The sequence below is a fragment of the Urtica dioica genome, chromosome 2 (assembly GCF_054948205.1).
Source record: "Urtica dioica subsp. dioica isolate 48M chromosome 2, U.dioica_male_clone48M_v1_H2, whole genome shotgun sequence".
NCBI classification, from domain to species: Eukaryota; Viridiplantae; Streptophyta; class Magnoliopsida; order Rosales; family Urticaceae; genus Urtica; species Urtica dioica.
In genome coordinates, this window is record NC_142757.1 from 53,978,649 (window position 1) to 53,992,016 (window position 13,368).

The 13,368-nt window shown below is 30.8% G+C and overlaps 2 protein-coding genes across 2 annotated transcripts; both read left to right on the top strand.

The window, feature by feature from the left end:
- The first annotated feature begins 294 nt into the window (after window positions 1–294).
- LOC149405703 (glutamate--cysteine ligase, chloroplastic-like) lies at window positions 295–7,421 on the top strand. The gene is made up of 15 exons (XM_089603874.1): window positions 295–407; window positions 914–1,064; window positions 1,158–1,265; window positions 1,857–1,949; window positions 3,002–3,085; window positions 3,386–3,454; window positions 5,444–5,514; window positions 5,614–5,682; window positions 5,778–5,868; window positions 5,983–6,072; window positions 6,331–6,411; window positions 6,565–6,657; window positions 6,784–6,864; window positions 6,954–7,023; window positions 7,178–7,421. The coding sequence occupies exons 1-15, from the start codon at window positions 319–321 to the stop codon at window positions 7,264–7,266; spliced, it is 1,329 nt and encodes a 442-aa protein (XP_089460000.1). The 5' UTR covers window positions 295–318; the 3' UTR covers window positions 7,267–7,421.
- A 1,375-nt stretch (window positions 7,422–8,796) lies between these two features.
- LOC149405704 (indole-3-acetic acid-amido synthetase GH3.10-like) lies at window positions 8,797–13,045 on the top strand. The gene is made up of 4 exons (XM_089606697.1): window positions 8,797–9,134; window positions 9,465–9,566; window positions 11,024–11,847; window positions 12,391–13,045. Exons 1-4 carry the CDS (start codon window positions 8,797–8,799, stop codon window positions 12,948–12,950), a joined length of 1,824 nt encoding a protein of 607 aa, XP_089462823.1. The 3' UTR covers window positions 12,951–13,045.
- The last annotated feature ends 323 nt before the right edge of the window (window positions 13,046–13,368 follow it).

A 13,368-nucleotide genomic window follows, 5' to 3' on the forward strand; every position in this document is an offset into this window, starting at 1 on the left:
TCAGAGTTTTAAAATAATAAAATATATGGATCGCATTTGTTTTATTTTATTGTAGTAGCGACACAATGATTTATATTTCGGCGTACGTCGCCAATATTATTGATTAATGAGAGATGCGAGACCACGTTATTTCAATAATAAGAAGGTGGGTGACATCGGCCACGTTTTTTCCTGGAGATAGACATAATATTCAGCAGTGTAATATGGTGGTAAATACAATTTATCTATATGAATGATTAATTTCTTCAACTGTTCATTCCTAAAGGCTATAAATACAGTAATCATTAGAAACTCATACGAACGCTATATAATCGATTCATGGCGAATATTATTCACGGCGAATCACTCTCTAAGCAAGATCTTGTTGATTTTCTTTCCTCTGGATGCAAGCCTAAGGATCAATGGAGGTATACATACATATATATATACGTACATATACATACATACATATATATATACGTACATATATATACATACATATATATACGTACACATATATACATACATATATATATATATATATGATTTGTTTTTTCTGTAATATTAAATCAGATTGTAGTCTCTAAAAGTCTTTCTCTAAGTGAACATTCATGAGAAGTTCTTTTTTTTTTTTTTGGAAAAATATATAGTACAAAACAATCATTTCAATTTAAATGATTAATAAATAGTTAAAGTTTCAAGTTTTCAATAAAATAACTAAAATTACATTTTCAAAAACTGTTTTGACGTTCTGATTAAATTTGTTGAGGATTTATGTAAGCAAGTTATCATTTTTCATAAATTTACTAATTTTAAACAAACTTTAGCTATTTTGTAGATCTATCTTTTTGAATTGGCTATTTAGTTATAATAACCCATTTTATTTCTTCTAAATAATAACACAATGGTCCTTGTATAAATTACTTTATTTCAGAATCGGTGTTGAACATGAGAAGTTCGGGTTTGAGCATGGAAGCTTGCGTCCAATGAGTTATGACCAGATCTCAAAGTTGCTTCATACAATTGCTGATAAGTTCGGTTGGGAGAGAGTTATGGAAGGTCACAACATTATAGCACTTAAACAGGTCAAAGACACACATATTATACACTCATTTTATTATATATAAAATCTCAGGTTGAAAATTTTACGTGTAATTTAATTTTATGGTTTAATTTAGGGAAAGCAAATCATATCTTTGGAGCCAGGTGGTCAATTGGAGCTTAGCGGAGCTCCAGTGGAAACTTTGCACCATGTTCGTGAAGAGATTGATTCTCACCTTTCTCAGGTCAAACTTAGACAAACGATTTAACCGTCCGTACATAACTAATTAGTAAATATAGTTTTTTTTTTTTTTTTTACGCAATATCGGATTATTTGATTTAAGGACTAGGTGGGTTAAACTCCATATAAGGGTTCTTTCATTAAATAGACACAAATTTTATATATATATAAAAAAAGTAAATGTATATTTTTTTTTTGTTTTCATTAAAATTTATATATAATTGATTTTTACTAGCCACAATTAATTTAAAATATAAAACATGTGAGATATAAATATTCACCAGTACTAAAATAATTGTCTCGTCAAAGATTTTTGGTTTAGTATCAAATTTATACAACCCACGCGGAGCGCGATGAGGTCTGCATGACGCGCACTTTTGGAAAATTTCTCCACTTTGCTTTCCTTACTATGTTTCGACTCTCGATTGTTTAGTTTTGTTGATAAATTACTCCAAGGAGCTTATAGAAGCTCATTTACTCCTTTAAATCTGTAAATCATCAAAAAACACTCTAGAACTATCAAAAGCACCATCTTATATACCGATATATTTAACACACATATTGGATTATTTGATTTTTATGTGTATACACATAGGTGAAAGCTATTGCAGAGGAAATGGGAATTGGGTTCTTAGGAATGGGATTTCATCCGAATTGCAAAATCGAGGACATTCCTGTTATCCCCAAGGTACGTATTTTAGTAATATATTTTTTGTAACACTTCAAATAAGTTCCGTTTTAGGAGGTATCGACATATATATCACCGTGTGGCACTATATCTATAACAATAAATAATAAGAAGCAAAACCCCTTCCAATTTTCGTCCAGAGGGCTGCCACGTGCATTCGTCAGACGGCGATACGTGACGACTTTTGTTTTTTTTTTTTAATCTTTTATTATTTTTGTTCTCTTTTTTTCTGGTTTTTTTTTATCTGTCTCAAACTAAACTGGTCTATATAGACAGAGGAGATTTATAATGGAAATTTGGACATTTTTTTGAGCGGTAGACATTATATTTTATGTTTTTATATTAATGTCCATTTATAATATAAAATTATATGTAACTATGAAAGAGACAGGAGAAAAATATATAAAGAACATAAACGCTTTATCATTCTAACAATAGTTAGTCATATCTTTGATAATCTTTTTGCGGTATCACTTCTAATTAATGTCATTTTTACAAGTATATTTAAGAGGGGAAAGAAAGAATAAAAAAAAATGGAAAGCTAGTGGATTGTATTCATTTTATTGAGATCTCGTGACAATCCTTTAGGGTCTTTTTATATGCATTTGAATTGGATGCAATTCACTCAAATATTATAGACTATTTATAACAGGTGTTAATCCCTTAGCATGTATTCTTTTCAAACTTAATTCCTCAACTATCCCTTTTATTATTGTTATATCAGAAATACCTTATTTACGATTTTATCTGAAAGTTTTTTTTTTGAACTGTTCACAATTTTCATCTAGCTTTTTTTGTACCCTTTGCTTACATTTTACTTTAGATTAAGATTAAAGGTAAACTTGTCTGAAATTTATAAAATAAGGTTTTATAGATTGTTTAAATATGTGGGATATTTTTTTATTATATCATTTTTTAATGAGTTATAATTTGTGAATTTTTCCCTATCATCTTTGATATACCTTGTACATTATTTCAGTAATCCTCTACTAAATTAGATTTTTATTTTTTATTTTTTTTTAGTTTTACTAAATTAGTATTTTGAAATTCAGGAAAAGTTTGCTATTGTTAAGGAATTCTTTCTCGAACTTGGCCCTGCCGGACCCGACATCTGCTACCGAACAACCAGTATTCAAGTGAGGGAGTAATTTATTTAAGCATTATTTCAAAAGCATGATTAAATAAAGAGTTTAGCAAGATTTTATACCACTTTTATGACAAAACATGTCATGAAAACTGCATTTGATGATAACTATATCAGAAAAAATTGTATCAGTGACATTTATAATAAAAAAAAGTGGAATAACGACTTACTAATATAGATCAAGGAAAAAATTCTTCTATTTAATCATATTTTTGGAATAATCTCATATATTAATGTGATTAATTTATATATTTTATAAAATTAATAAAATATGCATATATAATCTACACAGGTTAATTTGGACTTCAGCTCTGAACAAGACATGATCAACAAGTTACGCGCTAGTCTTGCTTTACAGCCTGTGAGAGCAACCATATTAATTATAAGTTTTTATTTATCTTAATATGTTTTCTTTTTGTGAACTTCTTACTATTTTTTTACAAGAGAAATTGACTCATTTGTCACAAATTTCATTATATTTTCTCACTTTCCACAAAAAAACTAATTTGGCCCAAAATAACACCATCTATGTCAACAATGCTGACATTTATTTTTGCCCGTCACTATTAGATGTCAACATTGTTGACATAGATGGTGGTATTTTGGGCCAAATTAATCTTTTGGTGGAAAGGGGAAAAAATGTTATGAAATTGATGACAAATGAGTCAATTTCTCTTTTTTACAATGACACTCAACCACATTTTGGTGTCTCCTTTTATGTTTTTTTTTTTTTTTTTTAACTTTCAATTAATTTATGGGACGGTGTTCTAGTTTTTCTTTATTATTGCTAGAAAAATAATTTCGTTGAGGAGACATTGAATGAGACAACAAAAGAAACCAAGATCTGAATTCATTACTTGATTTTGATGTTATAAAATATAACTTAAAATAAATATCAGATCAAATTTATATTGCCTAGTAAATAATGTAAAAATAAAAATAATTTAATATGAAAATAGTATTTTTCATTATTTATTTATTGGAATTTCGATAATTTGGTTATATATATAGTATAAAATTTACATTAATTTAACATATTTTTTAATTTTGTACTTAATGTTGAATGATATCTCAAATACATATATATTGTAATACGGAATAATATATTTCAACACTCGATCCGAATATATATATTACCAAATAAAAGGAGGGTTGTAAATTGTAATGACAATTCTACAGGTTAAAAAGAGAAATTTCATTTTGTAGACCCAAAAGTTATGAAAATATTTCAATTAGACTCACTAGTTTAAAAATATCTAAAATTAGATTTTTGTACCAATTTCGGACAAAAATACCCCCAACCCATTAAAACCTCTCTCTTTCTTATTCTCACTCTCAAAAAAAAAAAAAAAAAAAAAAAAACCGCCCCCCCTCTCCTCTCAAAATCCGACGATCTCCTCTCAAAATCCAACGAGACCCAACCATCACATCCACAAATCCGACCGTCTCCGACCATCATCTTCAACCACCATCATCTTCAAGAACTCAACCACCACCATAAATGTAAAAAAAAAGGTTAGTTTTTTTATGTTTTTTTCAAGGTTTTAGTTGCGTAGGATGATATAATACAAGATAAGTAGTTATTTAAGTTGATTTATATGTGATTTAGAGGTAAAACTAAGTTTTAGGGTTGTCAAATTTTCTGAAAATTTTTGGTTGAACATGAATACATTAAATAAAAAAAATACCGGATTTTTTCATTTTTCTGGCAACCTGTCGGATCCGGTCGGATCCCGCCAGATCTGGTCGGATTTCTGGCAGCCTGTCGGATCCGGTCGGATCCTGCCAGATCTTGCCAGATCCTGTCGGATTCTGGATCTTGCCAGATCCTGCCAGATCTTGCCAGATCCTGTCGGAATTTCAGCTTGAATTTCATCGGAAATAGTACTTAAATTTCATCCTAAACTATCGGATTTCATCGGAAATAACGTTAAATTCCGGGTTCTTTGACCTAAATCAACAAACTTTTTTGTTTCCTACACAAACTATATCAACATAACTATAAAAGATGAATGAATGAGCATACTAACCCATTTCGGCGGGATTGAACGAATTGGATACTCGAAAAAGATGAAAACAAGAGGAAATGAGAGAGAATGAGAGATGAAAAATGGTTATACTACCTTGAAAGAGTATTTTTGTCCGAAATTGGTACGAAAGTCTAATTTTAGATATTTCTGAACTAGTGAGTCTAATTGGGATATTTTCATAACTTTTGAGTCTACAAATTGAAATTTCTCGGTTAAAAATAGTAGGCCTAAAAAATAGTCAGAAAATATCTTCTTTTTCTTTTAATACAGAAATTAAAAAGTATGGTATTTAACTTCTTTATTTTCTTTATTGAAAACAGTTAGCAACTGCTTTGTTCGCAAATTCTCCTTTCACAGAGGGAAAACCAAATGGTTATCTCACCTTTAGAAGGTTGCTTTTACTATCGAATTACGAAAAACTTAGTTATCAAACATTATATATACATGCTAAGCAATTAATTTATTTTATTACATATGAAAAATTATATAGCGAAGTTTGGAATAATGCCAATAAGAATCGCACCGGAATGTTACCATTCGCCTTCAATGACTCTTTCGGGTAAGTCTTATTATGGCGCAAAGAAATGTTGATTTTTTTTCCAGATACATTTTTTATTATCATTAATGACGTCATTATGGGTTTTTGCGCCACAGATTCGAGAAATATGTTGAATATGCCCTAGATGTTCCGATGTTTTTTGTTCGAAGGCAAAACAAACACATTCTCACTCAAAATACTTTCCGGGTTAGACATTCCGATGTTTTTTTTTTTTTAAAAGCATGTTTACACAATAAAAATAAATGGTAACTATATATTGAAGGTATGAAAATGTGGATTTTAATTTTTGTACATTCGCAGGATTTCATGGCCGGAGAAGTTCAAGAAATCCCTGGCGAACTTCCAACCATCGATGATTGGGAACAACATATAACATTACTATATCCTGAGGTTGATTAATATATATATATATATATATATATATATATATATATATATGTGCGTGTGTGTGTGTATTATGTATATATTCATTAATATTAAATTACAATGAAAGAAATATACGATCCATTAGTGATTCCTAGTCTAAACCTAGTTAGTAATTCCACACCACTTTCAAAATTAAGTCAGTCGTGGATTCAATCCTCATTCGTAGCAAAGTTACCTTAAAAAAAAAACATATACTATTAATTAGTTGTGATGATTTTTCAGGTTAAACTGAGGAAGTACTTAGAGCTGAGGGGGGCTGATTCTGGGCCTCTAGGCATGTTATATGCATTACCTGCTTTCTGGGTATTTTTATTATTCCTAGTTATTAATTATTACTCGAATCCAAATATATATATATATATATATATATAATACATATTAAAAAAAAATTCTTCAATTGTTTTCTCGTTATATATATATATATATATATATATATATATATATATATATAAACAGGTGGGCTTATTATACGATGATATTTCACTTCAAAATGTTATGGACTTGATATCCAATTGGACCGACGAGGAGAGGGAGATGCTAAGAAATGAGGTAAAAATTATGTGTTAATTTTTTTAAAATAAATTATATGTTAATATCATTTCTTATATTATCTCAGTTATTTTTATTATGTCTTCCATGGGATATTCAAATATTTTTTATTGTACATATTTTTAGGTTCCTAGAACTGGCTTGAATACCATTTTCCGAGATAGATTACTTAGGGACATTGCTCAAGATGTTGTCAAGTGGGCAAAGGTAACATAAATAAATTTGATCTTGAACCATTCTCTTATTTTTATTGTTTTGGTGTCGTTTAATGGAATAGACACGTCGTTTTCTGGTAGGATGGTCTGGAGAGGAGGGGATTGGGAGAATCAAGCTATCTCGATGAGGTGGCTGACGTGGCGATGACAGGTAAGACTTTTTAGCACCAAAATTATTCGTTTTTTCAGCCAGGAAATCTTTTGAAGCAAGATAATAAAAAAATTATTAAAAAAATTATACAAGAGTGGTGTTAAGTTTAGCAGTTTAAGAAAAGATATATGATGTATTAATCTTGTAATTTCAGGTGTGACAAACGCTGAAAAGCTACTAGAGATGTATGAAGGAAAATGGGAACAACGCGTTGAACCACTTTTTGAGGACATAATGTATTGATATGATTTAATTTTATGCATCTCTTTAGTTGTGTGGCTGCTTCATTATTATTATTATCTTCTTTTTTTTTTGGAACTTTCTTTATTTAAATTAATGTTTGTTGCTTCTATGTTCACTGCCGAATGATTTGTATTGACCATAAAGCGGGAATTTATACAATCAAAATAAGGTATATAACATTGATATACAGTCAATGTGTCGTATTCTAAATTAAAACTTATAATACATTTACTTATCTGGTATGTCCCTTAGTTATAGATGAAGAAAGAAACAATTATAGATGAAGAAACATCTTCTTCCCCCTTTTTTTAACCACTAATCTTGGCTTTACACGACGTGGAATATTAGACTCTCTTTCTCGTTTCACCGAAAGTCTAAATTTTGAAAACTTGACTTTGACATTTTTTTTTTTTGAACTTCAGTCATTATGGGTTTCTAAGTTTCAGACTTTTTTTTAATCTAAATCGCATATACTTAATAACCGGTAATATTTATTTATCGGTAATATCATAAATTTATAATTAGAAGTAATTAGATCAGTAACCAAAAAGCTCGTCCTACTTTTAAAAAATAGCTCAATAGTTTCATTTAATATAAAAAAAATAGCTCATCGGTTCGCAGTAAATTAAATTAACTAAAAAGTTAATTTAATATAGGTTGGTGGACTATTTTTTTAATAACATAAAACTTAAGCTAGAATCTTAAAAGTAACCTGTAATAAAATGATTAATTGCAACAAATTTTTTTATAACTAAAATTTATTTATACCCTAAAAACCCGGATCAACAATAGGATGAAAAAATTAGGACCATTATACTTGAAGCTGATCGAGTGATCAAAACAAAGAGTCGTTAATATGTAAGTTGAAATTTGAGTTGCATCGTAATTATTCGTGCGTACAGTCTTTTATGATCACTCAATTTCATTCCCTTCATTTTGTCGGCAGCGATACCAAGTCAGCAACATTAAATGATTCTTTGCATTTTTATTGATAACACGTGACGTTAGCATTAATTGATACCACCTCCCCGGGGAAGCCACGTCACGATGATTTGTTAATCGTATAAAACGTTTTATATGATTATATACTAATCCAGTGTCTATCTAATCGTATAAAACGTTAAAAAATTTCAAATAGTCAACATTTCGTTAATTTTTTATAAATAGTTACATAAATCTATTTATGCTATCAAAATTATTTAAAAAAATACAAAGTATATTTTTAATAAATATGTGTAAATAATGTTGGTTATGTCATACTTCTGATTATTTACGAAATATTTTGGCTATTTACGAAAAAATTATAAAACGTTGGTTAAAACGCAAACATTTATGTTGATATATATATATATATAGTGCTTATAACTAAGACCTAACCTACTTTTTTTTTCTTTCTTCTTTTTAATTAATTTATTAATCAATATCTAATTCCTATAAAACAGTACTTGTAACTCTGACCTAGATGTATAATTTTCACCACCTTGATCTTTCTTCTCTTCTAGGCCGCACCAAAGTCGCTTCATTTCAATAATGGAATATGAATTGAAACAAAACCACCAAACTCTGAGCAGCCGTGTCTCCAACGATCCGATCGGGTGGTTTGAGGACATGGCGGAGAACGCTGTCGCGGTTCAGACACAGACTCTTCGCCGGATTCTCGAGCAGAATCGCCGGACCGAGTATCTCCAAAAATGGCTCGGAGAAGAAGTACGAGTCCAAGACTTGGGAGACTCGGAAATGGAATCGCTCTACAGAAAATCAGTTCCACTCGCAACGCATGCAGATTTTGAGCCGTTCGTTCAAAGAATCGCCGATGGAGAGACAAACCCTATTCTCACTCAAAACCCTATAACTTGTCTCTCTCTAACGTACGTATCGTTTAAAGTCTTGTTCTTAATATATAACAATTAGTTATTTCCTATTATTATGACTGTTACATTTGGAATCTGGATTCTGTTCAGGGTAAGTTCTTAGGGTTTCCATATGGACACAAAAACTAGACTGGATCACATGTTCATTATAATATTTTTTTTTTCCGACATGAACAAGGATTTTTAATACATTTTTTCTCATCTAAAATAAAATTTTCGCATCTATTACGTAACAACCTATTCTTTTAAAGAACGTATAATTTTATGATAAATGAAAGAGATTGTTTGATTTATTTTTTCTTGCGATAACTTTTTTTTTTCTCACAGGTCTGGAACCACAGAAGGGAGACAGAAATATGTTCCTTTTAACATGGACTGTGTAAATATTCGCCGTACATCATTGCTAGTGGACTCGGCGTTTAGATCAAGGTATATTCCGATCATTAATCACATAATTTACGTAAGAAATCTCACGTTGAAAACGAATGGGAACCTCTGGCATACTTAATATGGTTATGGACATGCACGAAGGCACAGGTGGAAGTGAGGGGTGAGAACTTTTCTATATTAAAAATAAAAAGTAGAAGTTTATTGGAAAAATGGCATGAACTAGCCAATTCAAACTATGGCTTTTGCAAAATAGCCATAGTTTCATTAGGTTAACCAAAATAGCCATTACTCTCATCCCTGGACTAAATTAATCCTGCCTGGATTAAATTTAATCCCGATATTTTGTGTGGATTAAATTTAATCCTGCCTGGATTAATAATCGCAGCTTGGCTATTTTGCTTATACTTGATAAACTTTGGCTATTTTGCAAATCCTTAAGTTCTATTTGGCCATTTAGCCGCTTGACCCAAGTTTATTATAGACTTAAACTCAAACCAATGACCATTAATTAATTGGGTTTATATGACAAATATTCACTTTAGTATAAATTGAAAACTAATACGAATAAAACACTATGTCGATGAAAAAAACATACCAACAACAAAGTTTTTTTTTTTTTAAATCTATTAATGATCATTTTAATACGAAAAAAAAAAATCAATACATTGATTCAGAGATAAAAAAAAATGATGTAACTAAATAACCAATTTAAAGTAATGAATTTGCAAAATAATCAAAGTTTGTCTTAATTTAGTGAAATAATCAAACTCTGTAATAATCTGGTTTCAAAAAAAAAAAATTTGACCCCAAGATTAATTTTTTTTAAAGTGAAATTGTTTATAATAATCGTCAAAATTTTAATCTTGATTGTCAAAAAAAATTTGAAAACGTAAATTTGGCTACTTTGCTGAAAAGTTGAAACTTCGACTATTTTGCTAATTAATATGTTTCAAATGACTATTTTGTACAATTTTTCTAAAAAAAATTAATTTAAAAGAAAATGGTTCAGTTAACATTAAGCGAATTCTTGACGTACGACTTTCATCTATTTGAAATTACAGGGTATGAAAACATTTAATTAAAATTTGATCAGGTAAATAATAAGTTTTTGTCAAATAAATAGTAACAATTAGCCCCCTGGCGATAATTTTGGCTTCTATATGTTTACAGACCGCAACAAAGCAAAGCATAGACGTTATAAATTTCAGATCTGATTGAGCCCTTTTCTGTCATTTTTATTTTAGAAAACAAATTACTAGAAGTACATGACACGATATTATTGAAATTCAAATGACTAGATATGAGATGCGAAAAATAAAACAAAATTAGCTTCATCTTAACTACGAAAAATAAAGTGTTATTAGTTGTAATTAAGTACTTTGGTAGTGTCTTTCAAGCGAGGGTACATAAAAAAATTATTGTACGACAATTTCCTCTACAATATTTACGCGTAAAGTTTGGTTACATATAAAAAATCTTACCTTTTCCCTTTTTAGGGCATACCCAACAAAGGAAGGAGGTAAAGTCCTAAGCTTCATGTATTGTAACACAAAATTGCCAAAAACAAAAGGAGGTTTAAATGTCGGATCAGTCTCAACCCTCTTCTTGAGCAGCTTAGCGAAAGCTAAGAAGTTATCGGCCGAATGTAGTCCGTGGGAAATTGCGTCTATGGGCGAGCACAAACAATTGACTTATTGCCATCTCTTGCTCGGCCTCTTCTTCTCCGAAAAAGTAGATTTCATCGTCTCCAATTTTGCGCATATAATGTTGCACGCATTCGCTTCTTTCGAAAATATTTGGAAAGACTTATGTCGCGACTTAAGTGAAGGCACTTTGAGCCCGAGGGTCGAGTGTCCGAAGATGCGAAAGATGGTCTTAGACATTATAAACGTGTCTCCAAACCCTAGTCTGGCTTCGAAGATCGAAGAAATGTGTCGCAATTTGGAGGGTTCCGATTGGTCTGGCCTAGTTCCCAAGCTATGGCCGAATGCTAAATATGTACGTTGCATAACTACGGGAACGATGAAACATTATGCCAAAAAACTAAGGCATTACTTGGGAGATTTGCCCATGGTTTGTTCTTGGTTTATATCTTCGGAGAGTCTCATCGGACTTAATGCAAACCCTAGCGCTGAACCTGAGTGTGTCAGCTTTTCGGTTGTTCCATACGCTTCATATTTCGAGTTCATACCACATCACAAAGAAAAAGGAGTGACACGTGGTGTTTCAGTGGGAGATAACTACATACAAGATGAGCCAATTCCACTCTCGCAAACCAAAGTCGGACAAGAGTATGAGATTGTGCTCACAACTTTCACCGGTAATTCTCTTGACTCAAGTATACATTTTGTGGTTACATGTCATTTTGCTAATTTCTTTCGAATTTTTAGGTAAATATTCCTTTTATATTAGTATGAGAGTGAAATTTTGTATGTGGTTACATATCCTACACGAGTTATTAATTTTGTATCATTTTAGTATATTCCATAAAAAATAAAAAATAAAAATTAAGCTTTTTGGTAACTTGTTAAACTTATTTAAAAAGTATCATTTAAGCAAAATCATACTCTTAAGATTGAAAAATTGCTATAACTTGCATCATTTTATTCAATGGTAGAATATAATTTATATCGTTTCGTGTATAAAATTGAGAAGTTATTGTAAGTTGACAAATATAATTTAAGTTTCTTAAATGATAGCTTTCATTAATTTTTTTTTTTAATATTTGTATAAAAAATATGCATAAAACACCATATTCAAGAGTTGGAGACTATTTTGCTAAAAGAAAATAGTTCATGCACAAAAAAATTGTTACTTCTATATAGTATCTCTCTTCATCCATTCCATAATATCTCATCCCTAGGGCTTTACCGGTATAGACTCGGAGATGTAGTGGAAGTGGTCGGCTTCCACAAAAACACGCCGAGACTAAAGTTCATACGCCGAAGCAAAGTGTGCTTGAGTATAAACATCGACAAGACTACGGAGAAAGACCTCGAGATAGTAGTGGAGAGAGGTTCCGAGCTTCTAAGCAAGAAGACAAACGCGGAGATGGTCGACTATACGAGCCACGCCAATCTAGAGAACCAACCGGGGAATTACGTAATCTATTGGGAGATCAAAGGAGATGATATTCATGATGATGAGAGCATTAATGCAGTGCTTCAAGAATGTTGCACGGAAATGGACAAGCTGTTTGGCGACATTTGCTACGTTGTGTCTAGGAGAAGCAATGATATAGGGCCTCTAGAGCTATGCATTGTGGAGAGAGAGACTTTCAAGAGGGTTTTCGATTGTTTTGTCGAAAATGGTGGTAATGTGGGACAGTTCAAAACTCCAAGATGCACAAATAATCAAGCTATTCTTGGAGTGCTTGAGGATTGTATTGTCAAGAGGTTTCACAGCACAGCCTATGGGAACTAAAAAACTGAAGACGGATAAATTGTCATTTTTTATTTGATCATAGTTCAAACATTGAGATGTTGATTTTTGTTGATTAAGTTGTTTAAGAAGTTTGTTGGATAATTCTGATTAAGAATTTCCGAATCAAATTGATGATATTTTGGTTTGGAAATCGCTCATCTATTTGGGTAAGATTTTCTAGTGCATATTTGTTTATCTTGGATGACACGAAATTAAACTTGAATCGCTCTACACACAAAATGACCGTTCGTTCAGAGAATCGAATGGAGATACTCAGATACATTCCCTATTTTCCCTCAACAGCCTATAAATTCTCTCTCCTTGACGTACGTATATGTATTTTGGTACTGTGACACATTTTGATTTTCAAAAAAACCAAAAAAGAAAAACCTTAAGCTTGATGTATTTGTTTAATTAA

Coding starts and splice junctions, on each gene's coding strand:
- LOC149405703 (XM_089603874.1), top strand. CDS start 319: ATGGCGAATATTATTCACGGCGAATCACTCTCTAAGCAAGATCTTGTT. Junction 3,086..3,385: donor ACCGAACAACCAGTATTCAA/GTGAGGGAGTAA, acceptor TAATCTACACAG/GTTAATTTGGACTTCAGCTC. Junction 7,024..7,177: donor GGCTGACGTGGCGATGACAG/GTAAGACTTTTT, acceptor TTGTAATTTCAG/GTGTGACAAACGCTGAAAAG.
- LOC149405704 (XM_089606697.1), top strand. CDS start 8,797: ATGGAATATGAATTGAAACAAAACCACCAAACTCTGAGCAGCCGTGTC. Junction 9,135..9,464: donor ATAACTTGTCTCTCTCTAAC/GTACGTATCGTT, acceptor TTTTTCTCACAG/GTCTGGAACCACAGAAGGGA. Junction 11,848..12,390: donor TGTGCTCACAACTTTCACCG/GTAATTCTCTTG, acceptor TCTCATCCCTAG/GGCTTTACCGGTATAGACTC.